Raw genomic sequence first — 13,544 nt, 5'->3', positions numbered from 1 at the left:
ATGGAGCAAAGTATATAATTTCGTGACGTGTAAACGAATACGCTTAAAAAGATTATGTGGTTGTGAAAAATAATTACCTCGATCGTAGACTTCGAGAAACTCTTTTTCTTTTGTACTTGATTACGTCGTTATTAAAATTCGCGAAAGCGTAAAAGTACATCAACTTTCCTTATAAAATTTGAATTGTCTGTACCAGAGTCAGATTGGCAATAGAAATTTTTTAAAAGGAAGGCGCTTAAAATGGAATAAACCGTTTCGACTAACGTAAACGAAATCTAAAACGATTATGAGACATTTCCATTTTTTTACTGATAAAAAGACGAATCTTTTTAATTATTAAATATATAAAGTGTGTTGATGAAACTATTGTTTTTTTTTTGTGTTTAACACAAAAGCTAATCGCACTACTCTAAATAATGAATCTTTGTCTCATTTCTCATAATTTCTCTGCTCTCCTCTCCCCTAATTACTATAACACTACGCTATTTACACCAACTTATGCTATTATGGGACACTAAAGATTAGCCTACTAAGTATATATTACAGGACACGCCGTCATACTTTCTCTGGCGACACGCAATATATATATATATATAACATCTTTGGACTTGGTTTTATTACACATTTATATAGAATATTACGATAATTTTCTCTCCTCTCATCTAATTCGCTTCTCGCTATCTCGTGAAAGCCCACGAGCGCTTACTTGAGAAACGTTTCTTCAGTCTAATAAAAGAAAAGTATTCTCCTACCGTCTTTTCTCTCTTGCTTACATTTGCCAGTTATTTGTTGCTTTCCACAATACGTTGTACAAATATTTTAACGCTTGAGATTCTCGGTGATTCCTTCAGGTTCGTCGCGGTGACCCTTGGAAGATAAGCGTTCTGTTTAAATAAGAATAAACGCCTTTTTTCGTAGTAAAGTCTAAGTAGGTTCCATCAATATGAAAAATTGGCCCACGCCTCAAGAGAATGTCATGACATGTTAAGGATCAAAAGCCATCGAATTAGGATGTTACAAATGCAAAACGACATTCGCCGTTATAGGAAGAAAATTCGTGAGCGTCATCGATCTTTCTTGCATTCTCTTTCCGCTTGACAGTTCGCGCATGGCATCATCCGGCAACGATTTCTCTTTTGACCATGCAAAAGAAACAGTATGACAAAATTAACTAAACGATAATTGAGACTCGGCGAAACTCGTGGATCATTTAAACCGCCGACACTTGAGCGTCCTCGTCATCTGCAACATTTCAAAATGTGTTTCAGTAAATGACATATTAAAATGCCAAATATGATCGAAGTACGAGAGAGATTCTAATTTGTATCAATAGAATTTAACGCGTGTAATGCTGCTTGATTTAATAATATCGGTTCAAATCGGAACAAAATATATCATAAAAATATTTCAACGCATGTTACAATGATTCACAATGCCAAGATTTCTGGTAAAAAAATAAAAGCTGTTGCTAGAAATTCCATGCTGCACATTATATTTTATATGCAATATTATATTTTGCGCGCGCGCGTGGTGTGTGTGTGTGTGTGTGTGTGTAACACACAAAGCAATTTACAAGATGTAACAATAAATTTTTAGAATAATTTTGTTTCCATCAAAGTGACAAGACTGTAACCTGATACTTCCCGCAATCTGAACCTTCTCGATCTGCATGCAAAAGGTAACATTATCAATTGTTTTAGTTATTGTACAAGTTAATTTTTGTAAAGTTATATTTGTATTCAGTGTTGATAAAAAGTAGAATAAACTTTAGGGCCAAAAAATCAAATTTTAAATTGATCATATTTTTGGTAAAAAGTAGCAAACCGTAAACGAATATTTATGAAAAGTTGATCAAAGTTTACTTTTTTCCCTAAAAATTTTATCACAGATCTTTCCAGATAATACCATGTTCAAAATCGGGACATAAGATGTCTTAAGGAGATATCTTTAAAATATTATATATTCTCTCATTTTGGACATGTGTGATGCTCTAGATTTGTTTTAAATTGCATTCCAATTTTCTCATAACACGGGATATAAATACGTCTTTACACGAATCAATTTGTACAATGACTGAAATGATTGATGATGTTTAATTTTCGTATGCAGATAGGGGGAGATTCAAGTTCACGCAACGGTGGAAAATAACGATTTAAAGTATTGTAAATCGAACTTTGGCGAAAACAAAATTATTCCCAATTATTATCACATCTCATATATGAACAATTTTTTTTTTTTTCCATATCTTTATGTGTTAGAGTCTCTCACCTAAGGTGATGCCTATAAATATAAGATATTGCATTTCTTTCTCAAATTCTAAATCTCGTTACTTTAAAAAAAAATAGATCAATTCGAAAAAAATAAATAGTTGATGCAAACGAAAATGAAAAAAGGATAAAACGTGCGACAGGGACAAGCAGCAAATCATGCCTAGGCATCACGCAAAAGATAAACAAATCGCAAAATTTAATATATCGTAACGTTTCAACGCAAAATTCGATGATGATAGGCAAGCTTGTGTATTATGCAATGATCATTAACATAAATATTGACATAATGCAAACAAACATGATTATACATCACAAAATTATGTGACTATGCTTAATGAGTGCTACATGACGATCACATTGATTAAATACAAATTTTACAAACATATTATATAGATATTTCGCTAATTTTACAAATATTAAATATAGTATTTATTTACATTGTGTACTAATAACCACATAATATCCGTTAATTAATGCTAACTGTCATTGTATTTATAATTACGTTCAATATTGTGTTCAAAAATGTATTTGTTGTTATGCTCAAGATTTTGTTTCAATATAAATACGTCATATATTACGTTTTTTTAAAAATAGAAAAGATGATTTCAGAAGAAGTGGCTTGCAAATATTTCTAAATTAGCATTACATATCAGAATAAAAGATCATAGTCCTAAAAATATAGTTATACATACATATCTGTTTAAATATGTATAGAAAAATTGGAAATATGTAATATCAAAATAATAATCATTTTCAATGCACGCACGATAAAATAAAAAATATCAAACAGGAAAAATTAATAAAAATGTTGCAAATTAATAATCGTGAGAGTACAGTTTTAACGAAAGCTATTCTGACAGTAGTGAACTGACAGAGTGCTTTCACCAACAAATCAGCACTCCTCGTGCGTGAACGTTGACAACGAGAACGTAAGAAGCCTCAACGAGCGTAAACCGAATATATGTGTGTATGAGGGTGAGTATGAACCGTGTGTAAACGGTACAACGATTTTGCTAGATGTAGTACCATCTTCGTGATCGGTGCCTCGATAGGTGACCCCCTCGTGGCTGTTAGCACGACCGAGTCTGTGCAATCTCGCCATCTGCTGCGCAACTTTGTACGCCGGTGGTTGACGACATTGCGGTGTGTTACCCATGCCGGATCGTATCGACGACGTCATGTTGCCCGCCATGGCACCCATCGTCGTCATTATGGTCGTGGTCCCCGCTCCGGGTGGTGGCAGCGGAGCTGGCATCCCTAGGCCCATGTTTACTCCTAATCCCGTAGTACCTGAAAACCCTCGACTCTCTCGATCTCTCTTTCTCTTCGTTCCGCGCCGCCTTTCCTCACCTTCTCAACATCCTCCATCTCGTTGATAAAGTAATTCACCTGCCATCGCGGACGTAGACGTTTGTAAACGAGCGAGAATGTTAAGAGAAATAAGTTAATTTATTCTCGTTTATACTCATTCTAATTAACAGAGTAGGTATCAAGAACCGAAATATCTTGTATACTATATAAAACTATAACATTAAATATTAAATGCATTATCTTGCAAAATAAATTATATTCAAAAAATAGAGCAAAATAAAAAAAATTCTCGTTTTTATAGCATTTTACAATTACTTCACTTTCTATCCATTTATTTACACTTTTGCAACGCAATATTCATTTGCGTTGTTACCATCTCTTCTGTTAATATTCAATACGGCCATATTGACTGAAATTTTTTTTTATCTTTTTCATCCTTTAGTTAGAAGTAACACAAAAAAGTTACATCACTCGAATAATCATTGATGCCCGTTTCTTACTAATGTAGATTAACTTTAATCTCGGTTCAACTTACTCTTCATCTTTTTCTGATTCCTGAAACTAGAAAAAGATGAAGAGTTGCTATATAGAAACGAGTTTGAAAAGGATAATAAATAATCGCGCTCGCTTACAGCCGAGATCCGCGAGAAATACGCGATACGCGAGTTTAATAGAAACCGCAAAAGACACTCATCGCTACCCGCCACACAATCTACCCAAGAGGAAAGAAAAAGCACAGATATACTATTTTATATTAGTGTATCCTGAAAAGAACACTCAATTATCTCCGCTAATACTACGGTATACGCAAATGAAACAAGTTTGATGCAACGCGTTGCATTTCTAGGCCATACTAGAAACGAACGTTAGTGCTACATTTATCGCTAACGTGCGTACCAACAGATTCGTTCGATAATTGATAGTTTTACACACGGCAACGTCACGCACCAGAGACTAAACACAGATTTTTCTTGAGAAAGGCAATCTCAAGTTGCTTACAAAGCTCAAGCTATATAAAGACGCTGAAGACCAAGATTACTTCTACCATTCGCAATACTTCAACATGTTTCACATGCATGAGCCATACTGTTTGCATCTTCAAAATAATGTATTCTGCTTTGAAGCAGCAAAAACAGCAAAATCAATGAATCAATGCAGGCCAGTCAGACGAAACAGGCAGACAGTCGCGAACTCACCTTGAGGAGTTGGGGGTTGGTGATGATGATGATGAAGAAGATGATCGTGATAATGTTGGTGATGGTGATGATGGTGATGATGATTGTGGTTGTGATTCTGATTGGCAGGAAGCGGAGGTAACACTGCTACCGCGTGAGGAAACGGAGGTGCTCCGCCTCTTATAACAGACCCTGCACCATACAGAGGCCACATACGACATATTTTTTTTTACAAAATTTACAAACTTGTGCCGCTACTGAAAACGCGAAAAATCCTCGAAACGAATCATCTTTATGCGATACAAATATTTTCAAAAGCGCATGATTATTATGACGAATAACGCATGAAATACCGCCTGCGTGATCAAGCAAGTAGTAATAAGCTGTAAAGCAAATTTTAGAAGCATCGGAACTTTAAAAAGCGATTAAAAGCACAGTTATTATGCCATATATGCAGCACTCGATGACGCGAATATCGATACAACATACGGCACGTAAGATTTAGTAATAATATTTCATTCTTTATGTGCTCGTATGATATTTACATTTTACAGTAATCCGTTTAACACTTGAAGGTACGTGGCCATGGGACATACGTTTTTCAGCGATAAAATTTAGCCAATGGCATAGCAAATAATTATAATCGTATATGTATGTATGTATATATATTTATTGTGTAAATAATTTATAAACTCAAATCGTAACCGTGAATATTCAAGAATAGATACTAGATATCTCGGACGGTTTAATTCTCAACGCTACAGCATCAAACACGAAAATCACTTTCATATTTCTATAGCATGAAAATCTAGACACACCAAAATAAATAATGCACTAGTTTCGATTCTAAATAATATCAGCAATACTTTTATTCAATACAAAACGACTGACACGTAACCACCTGACAACATAAAAATAGATAATGTAAAAATTAAAGCCAATGTAAAATAATATAAATATGAACGAACAGGTGTGTAAACAACTATAAAAATCTTACATAATAAAATGTATCCAGCTTTCGTTATGAGCGCGCCAAGAAAAATTCGATTTTCGGTGCCAATTTCCGGTCCGATGGCATCGAACACCGCGAAAGAAACTACTGTCTCTACTACTCTACTACGGTATGTCTACGGATCGGGCAAGAGGAACAGCACACGAGCACACTTCGCCATAATCCGTTCTCTCGTTTCACTCTCGCCTTTTTGATTACGTACCTTGCAGAGCGGAGTGCCGTCTTTGCGGTGGCGGTGGGCTGCCGCCCGCTTCCACGCTGCTCCCGCTGTGGCTGTCCAGTTGAGTGCTATGACCACTGTCACTGCTCGTCACCGAACCTACGCACAGGTTCCCAAGACACTTCTATCACTACACACGTTCTAACCGAGGGATTACGCCCTGACGCGATCACTAAACGATCCTATTGTCTAGTCACGACGCTCATTCGCCTCATTCATAATCCGTATCTTTTTGTTTTAGAGTAAACTGTCTCACAAAGAGAGCCGATGCAAGAACCTAATTTAAACTAATTACTTCGCCGCACTCCAATTGCACGTCTCTCGCACGTTCCTATCTATATCTCTTTCTTGCTGTCTACAAGCATTTATATCCTATCATTGACAGAGCGTAATCAACAAGTATATCTTATGTGCGCGACTGTACGCCGTATTTAAAAGTAACCGATGATACTTTACTAATTTCCTATACAACGTTCAGCTTATACTCATTTAAATACTTAATTTATCATTCAATTTAGACTACGGCTGTGCAAATTATTTTATTTTCTATAACATTTACGTATTAAAATTATTAGGATTTATTCAAAATTTTCTACTTCGAATGCAGCGCTTTAGATACACCGATCTCATTAAAATACAACTCCGTATGTCCCATGGTATGAAAGTTTTGAGTCGAAGCCGCAGTTCATGAAATTAAGTTCGATATATATATATATATATTTTATATATATATATATATATATCTCTCTCTATCTCTCTTTCTCTTGTGACGTCGGATTGAAAAGAAAAGCTCGCGCTATAGTAATCGGCGTACAAGATGCGTGTGTGAGTGTCGTGTATATATGAATCAACTAAATAACATGGAACATTTATGAATTGCGTAAACGGCTGTGCAGCGTGCATAATAATGAGACTCCTTGTTGCGAGACCTGACCAGTGTAAGTAACGAGCAACGAAAGTGCGTGATGGCGCTTTGCGAGATGCGTGTCTAAGTCAATTTAATCGATTAATATCAGTCCGTCTGTCAATATGATCTAGAAAGTCAATACGATCCATAAACAAAAAGCTATTGAAAGTACGCAAAATAAAATAACTGAGAGATTTATTTAGACGGAACACAATCCGTCTAAATGTATCTTTAAAAAATTCTAAAAAAGACAACGTATTATATCGGACAGCATCTCGCTTCAAACCATTTCATAAAGAAAAAAAATCGTACTCACCACTTGTTAAGGTTTTTCTTAGAGGCTGAAGATTGCTCAAACTAGTTACACTACTGCTCTCTGCACTAAGATCAACAGGCGGTGGTAAGCTGGCAGGTGTATCGCTGTGGGATCGTTCGTGCATTGGTACCCTGCTGCCGGATCCTACTCTTCTAGGTGCACCTGGACTAGGTTCTAAACCGCTCGAATGCAACGCTAATCCCGGTACAGGTAGCGGCGGTGCACAGTGCTTAGGTTGATATGGTCGTGTCTTGTGAGGATCAGACAGAGCCAACATCTTCCTAACTGCTTGTGGCGACGCAGCGCCGAATTTTGTACCTAAAAATCCATTATACATATATATATATAAATACAAATTACAAAATAAATTCTTCAAAAAATGTATTACAGCGCAATTAAGTATGCAAATTCACGCCAACCTTGTATACTCTTTCTGCCTTCACTGGTACTACTGGCGCTACTGGTAGTCGACAGAGTAGGCGACGGATGCCTCCTTCCCCGACTGCCACCCAATGGTACCGCAGCTGCAACTGCAACCGCTCCTGCATGTGGTTCGCAATCGACAGAAAGTTGATGTAACCGTTCCTCGTCGGTGATCACTTTCATGTTCGCGAGATAGGCCTTCACTCTTCGAACCATCTGTGCTTCCTCAAACATTTTTTTCGGATTTGGTGCAGCCGTGGATTTTTTTCGTCGTTTCACCGTTGCAGTTTGGCTATATATATATATATATATATATATATATACACACACATAAATATTGCATTTAAAACCTAAACTAGAAATAATAAAAAAAAAACAACATAAGAAACTCAAATTAGTATTAAATAAAGACCAATAAGAGCGACATCGCAGTTATTATGAGCGTATAATATTACAATGTTTTATTAGTGTTATTACTTTACATTTTTCATATATATTAATTTCAATGTTCAAACATTTCGACTTGTTTCAAGCCATCTTCAACAATATGTAGTAAAAAAAAATAAGAAACTCACCTTGATTGCCAGTAGTCATTTGGTTCAGAGCTACCATCGCAGAACTTGGTGGTTGCCCACCCCTTTCTAACATAGTTAGTAAATCATAAGGTGAGGAACACATATTCGTTAATGTTCTCACTTCCTTCGCGATCATTCTGAGTTTTTCGAAATTCACTAGACTTTCTACTCTTGAGTCATTACCAAGATGTATAAAGGTCAAGTCCTTTTTCACGACTGGATAGAAAGGTATCTGAAATAATCATTAAACTCTCGCTAGTAATAATTTAAAGTCAACATAGTACACAAACTCGAATAATAGAAACAGATAGTAAATAAAAAATTGTAAAATATAGAAGTAAATGTTAATAAAAGAAAAGAATGACTCACTATGGGTGGTTGCGTTTGTTCAGACGCCACCAATTGTCGATATTTACTCATATTACGGCTGGGATCCATTAATTCTTGTAAATCACTGAATAATCTTTGATATTTGGTTGGCAGTTTTTCCCATGAAGCTCTTAATCTCGATACTGAGCCATGACCCAAACCGGATACGATCGCGAACATGGAATTGAAATTCTTGCACTCTTTGCATTGACCTATACAGAAAAACATTACTGATGCAAAATATATACATATAAGATAAAAATACAGAAAAAGGTTCCAAATACTTACGCGCTATTTTAATAAATTGTTTTATAATCTTACTGCGCCGTACGAGATTATGTTCCGAACAAACTTCCGTTACAACCCAGAACATTTCTCTGTTGACTAGTTCTGCAAACTGACTGAGCATAGGCACACCATACCTACTCTTCAATTCAAATAGGTCATCCACATACTCCGTGGACTCGATTTGCCTGTAACAAAAAAAATTTGTAATAAATGCAAATTGTAAATGCAATTTCCAAATTTTATACATTTCATGAAATATTAAATTACCTGAATATACTGAAGTCTTGCAAAGTCAGTTGTATTGCTACTTCGACGGCATTCAATTGCAGAAAGTGTACTTGAGACTCTCGAATGAGTTCCGGAGCTTGATCGTCAGCTACTAAAGTTTCGGAAATTCCGTTAGTTTTCAAGTAGTATCGAGAGCTTAATCCGATCCGTTCAGCAAGATTCTGTAATTGATCTGGTAATCTACGCTGTTTAATCATGCCACCTTCGCCAACGCTTACTTCCGCCAGAGAGAAATTTGAACTACTTTCTGTTATACCAAATTCTTGAAGTGCAAGCATTACTACCTATAATAAATTAATGCATCGTTACATGTATGTATAATCCAAACATAATTCGTGTTTTCTTCAATTACTTAATTTTAGCAGTATAAATTTATTTACCTCATGCGCCGTTGTTTCTTTGTGAATAAGAAGATATTTGCAGGTTTGATCAGCTTTATATACCTTGAGCACGTGTTCAGGATAATCGTTTGCCCTTAAATCGTCGTAACAATAAAGCGACGTAAGATCTGGATTACTTTTCGAATGATATAGATTAGTAGTAGTTTGCGTAAGCCCTGTTCCCGGTGGTGTGTGCGGTGGAGCAAGAGGATCATCCAAATGTACACCGTCGCTAATTAAAATTGAAAAATATTTTGTGCCGATAAAGGATTCATGTAGATTTAATTATTAAATTTATGCACAATACTTCAATCAATAGACTCACTTGATCGTATTCTTTGGCAGTATGTTCATTTTCATAAGTGCTTTCTGTAGTCGCCGTTTAGGTCCAAGAGTCATAAATCCCTTGTGCTCCTTTTTAGAGTCTTTACACGGTGACACATTGTTGTCTGGGATTAATAATGGTACCCCACCAATCATAGGATTTAAAGGATTTACAGGAGTCATGGGATCCACATGTGTTGATAATCTAGCTCGTGGATCCGATTGAAGCCTCGGTATTTCCGGCTTACTTGATCTACCTCGAGGTCTCGGAGAATTATCTGGCATTTGAAGCATTTCTTTGAAAGCTGTAAGATCAAATAATTAAAGATAAAAGAGAGAATATTTTCCTATTTTTTATATATATTTCTGATTTATAAATTAAACTCACCAAGTAAATTAGATTTTACAGTTATACTGAGATGCGTAGAAGCTCTCAAAATATCAAGAGCTTTCGCATGATTTACATGCTCGAAACTTTGGCCGTTTACTTCCAAGATCTGGTCACCTCTCTTTAAACCGACATCTTCAGCCTTGGATCTCTTGTCAACTTTTGAGATAAATATACCAAAACCTCTCTCAAATCCTCCTAAAATGCTAAAATTTAGGACCTCGTCCCTGTTTGGCCTGGCTAACGTTACATTCCGCGTTCTCGCTTTCGCCGCACATGCAATATTTAACAACCTGAAATTTCAGTTACAAATAATAACAGTTATTTTCCTTAATATGTTTTAATATATTTCCTTTGAAAAAATAAAACAGAAATTTACCTTTGCTGTCCTAACATTTTCTCTCTTTCCAGTCCAGTTTCAAATGCTTCTAAAAATTCCATCATCGCTGGATCAGTCTCGAAATCGGTAAAATGATTGTTCACCCATAAGAGCACGACGCGAGCAACGCGATCTCGCACTTGCGCTTGATCAAACCACTCCAACAATTGACTTGCGACTAACAACGGACTATCGATAAACGTTCGATGAGTCAATAAAAAATCTTCCACATAAGTAGGATCTGTAATACTGTTTTCTTCAATGAGCTGTAACATCAAACGCTCTGGAGTTCCCCGAATCACCACGTGACCTCTTCGCGCTGCACCATCCAAAGCTCCCCGCAATTCAGTTACTAAAATTACCCTTCCATTCTCTTCATGTCTCCTGGTATTCTCTTCACCTTGATGTTGTATTCGAAAATAATCTGCTTGCGTGACACAAACAAATTGGCAATCGTCGCACCTGCAAACAGAAAATTGCGTTTTTTTATACTTTTCTATATATCTTTCTAGGCATCACGGCCTATATGAGAGTAGAAAAGAATCATATTACAAACTTTGTTCTCATAACTCCACGATGTAACAGCCTCTCCATAGTAGGCAAGATACCAAAGCTATCACCGAGACCGAGTTGTTCAATCTCACCATTGCTATGCTCAATCTCAACAGCACCGTTGATTAACACGCTCCAACTGTCGAGTTCCTCGCCGTCATTCAGGACCACCATTCCAGCACGATCGACTACCGCAAACACCATCACAGCGCACAGCGCTCTTCTAACAGCCAAAGTCATGTTTGTGAAAGCTTTCAATTGTTGCGTAAATTCTAAAAGCGTCTCTATGTCGTCTTCTGTTCTCTCAACAGGATCCTTCTCTAAACATTCTCGTACAGGATCACGTACCGTTAAACTCTAAAATATCACAACAATAAACATTAGAATAGCATCCAATGCATTTCTAGGAGACAATAAAATAAATAAAAAATAATAATACTTACATCCATGCTTTCTGCCAGATCTTCCTCCTCATCGCTATCAACAATGGACTCCACAAGACCCGACAAATCCACTTCATCAGGATCTGCATCTAACGAACTTTGTACAGATGTCATAGTGTCGGATCCACTGTATGCTGAACTTGTGTCACTCGAATGACTGCTCCTGTTTGATTTCTGATATAGCTCCGGCCTGCCTGTAAGGCCCTGTGAGAACTAAAAAAAAACATTTTAATAACTTATTTAGTTATTTCAAAATTTCTTAAAAATTCACATACATACTTTTTACTAGATTTTATCATAAAATATACAAACTATCTTTATAAATTATTTATGTAATTAAAGAGTATTTCATATCGAACTTTTTATGAAATAGATTAATCAATTTTATCTCTTTTCCATATATTTTTTTCCTATACTAAATATTCCATATGTTTATTATAGAAAATTATATAAATCAATATAGAGTCTTGATATAAAATACAATATATCCAAGAAATTTGATGAGATATAAATTCTAATCTGTGTAATGAGAGATTAGAAATCTAATCTAATTACCACAGGAGAGATTATATATACAAGTACATAATAGATGTGTATGTTACATTCAAAGAGATATTTATGATAAAAGTTAAATTAAAGCGAAAGAAATAAACAAGACTCGGGAAATAGAATACTAAAAGAAATTTATTTGTCATTTACACACAAGCAGTCATTTGAATATTATAAAAATACACTGAGAGAGATGTGAAATATAATGTAATAACAATAATTTAACATATGTTCCATGTAATTTGACTCTTCTTTGGATTATCAACCTAACAACTGACAATAACAAGGAGCAATTCAAAAGGACTGCCCAAAATAATGAGTCAGAGGGAAAATGTACGAAAATGATTGGCAATCCTGCTTCTGAGCATTGGAGACAACTTATATCCGCGTATATAGCTCTACGCGCGGAACAAAAACATAGACGACGCTCGCTAAAAGCGCAAAGTAGGAAATACCAAGAATGGGCGTGATTGGGACAGGCTCTAGTTCGCGGTTAGGTTAGGTCACAGCGACATGACATCACGCTCGCACGCACGTATGTATTTGTACGTACATACGCAGACCGTGCGAGCATCAGGCATCAGGGCGCGGGTGTATTTCTCGCGCGCGCTCGCATACATGATGCATGTACATATTGGTCATCCAAACAAGACACCTACGAACGCCAGAGCTGTTGACGCCGTTGTCATGTCATCGCGAGGGGCGGCCGCGCAGCGTGCAGCAGAGAAGCGCATATTATACATTATACACCTCGCGTTCTCCGAGAACTCGCTTTCCCAACGAGCACGAGCGGTCGCGAGAGAGGGAGACGAAGAGAAAAAGGGAGCCAAGGCCATTTTGAGCATATCTCTTGGGAGGAGACTCGAGAGTCGAGGCACTCACTTGATACACGCCGAACGCGTCCATCGCGTCAGCGGAATCCGCTATTCTCCTTGTTGTTCTCGTCTTTCTCCTTGGCGGAAACAATCACGACAGATCCAACGAATCGTCGAGGGGACGCGTCCGCATTTTCCTACGCGCTTTATTCGCGCCTCGTCCGAGATTGTTTTTCTCTCACTGTGCCGCTATGCGCGTGGAAGCAGCCAGCGGCCAGCGCCTCAGCGTGACCCTCTTTGGCTCTCTGTACAGCTTAACACGAAACTCGTGATGCGTCCGACTGTCCGTGTCGTCGCCGTCGTCGCTGGTCGTCGCGACCGACCGGTCGTCAGCTTAGCCGACATAGGACTACCATTACCACTACCTCGTCTCGTCCCGCCACCACCCGCACCCCAGTCTCAGTTCGCAGTCCGCACCACGACCCACGCGACGCGTCGTGCCGTGCCGCTCTGCGCTCAGTCACTCAGTCGGCTCAGCTCAGCCTGCTCAGCGCCGCTAG

General features: G+C 37.3%; 1 protein-coding gene across 5 annotated transcripts in view; it reads right to left on the bottom strand.

Annotated features, from left to right (window-relative positions):
* Nucleotides 1-357: 357 nt before the first annotated feature.
* Nucleotides 358-13,544, bottom strand: part of LOC108767321 (rap guanine nucleotide exchange factor 2) — a 115,252-nt gene continuing 102,065 nt past the window's right edge. For 3 of the 5 annotated variants that reach the window (XM_018517100.1, XM_018517102.1, XM_018517099.1), the window contains 14 exons: nucleotides 11,621-11,833; nucleotides 11,182-11,534; nucleotides 10,626-11,087; nucleotides 10,247-10,539; nucleotides 9,860-10,163; nucleotides 9,535-9,766; nucleotides 9,134-9,438; nucleotides 8,867-9,051; nucleotides 8,579-8,790; nucleotides 8,206-8,441; nucleotides 7,631-7,926; nucleotides 7,212-7,529; nucleotides 5,971-6,087; nucleotides 3,101-3,560 (listed from right to left, as the gene is read on the bottom strand). In XM_018517100.1, the coding sequence (XP_018372602.1) occupies nucleotides 3,163-3,560; nucleotides 5,971-6,087; nucleotides 7,212-7,529; nucleotides 7,631-7,926; nucleotides 8,206-8,441; nucleotides 8,579-8,790; nucleotides 8,867-9,051; nucleotides 9,134-9,438; nucleotides 9,535-9,766; nucleotides 9,860-10,163; nucleotides 10,247-10,539; nucleotides 10,626-11,087; nucleotides 11,182-11,534; nucleotides 11,621-11,833 (3,924 nt within the window). In that variant the 3' untranslated portion in view covers nucleotides 3,101-3,162. Of the gene's footprint in view, nucleotides 1,243-3,100; nucleotides 3,561-4,777; nucleotides 4,949-5,970; nucleotides 6,088-7,211; nucleotides 7,530-7,630; nucleotides 7,927-8,205; nucleotides 8,442-8,578; nucleotides 8,791-8,866; nucleotides 9,052-9,133; nucleotides 9,439-9,534; nucleotides 9,767-9,859; nucleotides 10,164-10,246; nucleotides 10,540-10,625; nucleotides 11,088-11,181; nucleotides 11,535-11,620; nucleotides 11,834-13,051; nucleotides 13,199-13,544 lie in introns of those variants that run through there. The other 2 variants (XM_018517101.1, XM_018517103.1) reach the window with 2 other exon arrangements.

Source organism: Trachymyrmex cornetzi, unplaced genomic scaffold (genome assembly GCF_001594075.2).
Source record: "Trachymyrmex cornetzi isolate Tcor2-1 unplaced genomic scaffold, Tcor1.1 scaffold67, whole genome shotgun sequence".
Lineage (NCBI taxonomy): Eukaryota > Metazoa > Arthropoda > Insecta > Hymenoptera > Formicidae > Trachymyrmex > Trachymyrmex cornetzi.
The sequence above is the reverse complement of the archived record's forward strand: the minus strand, read 5'-3'. Positions and strand labels throughout refer to the sequence as shown.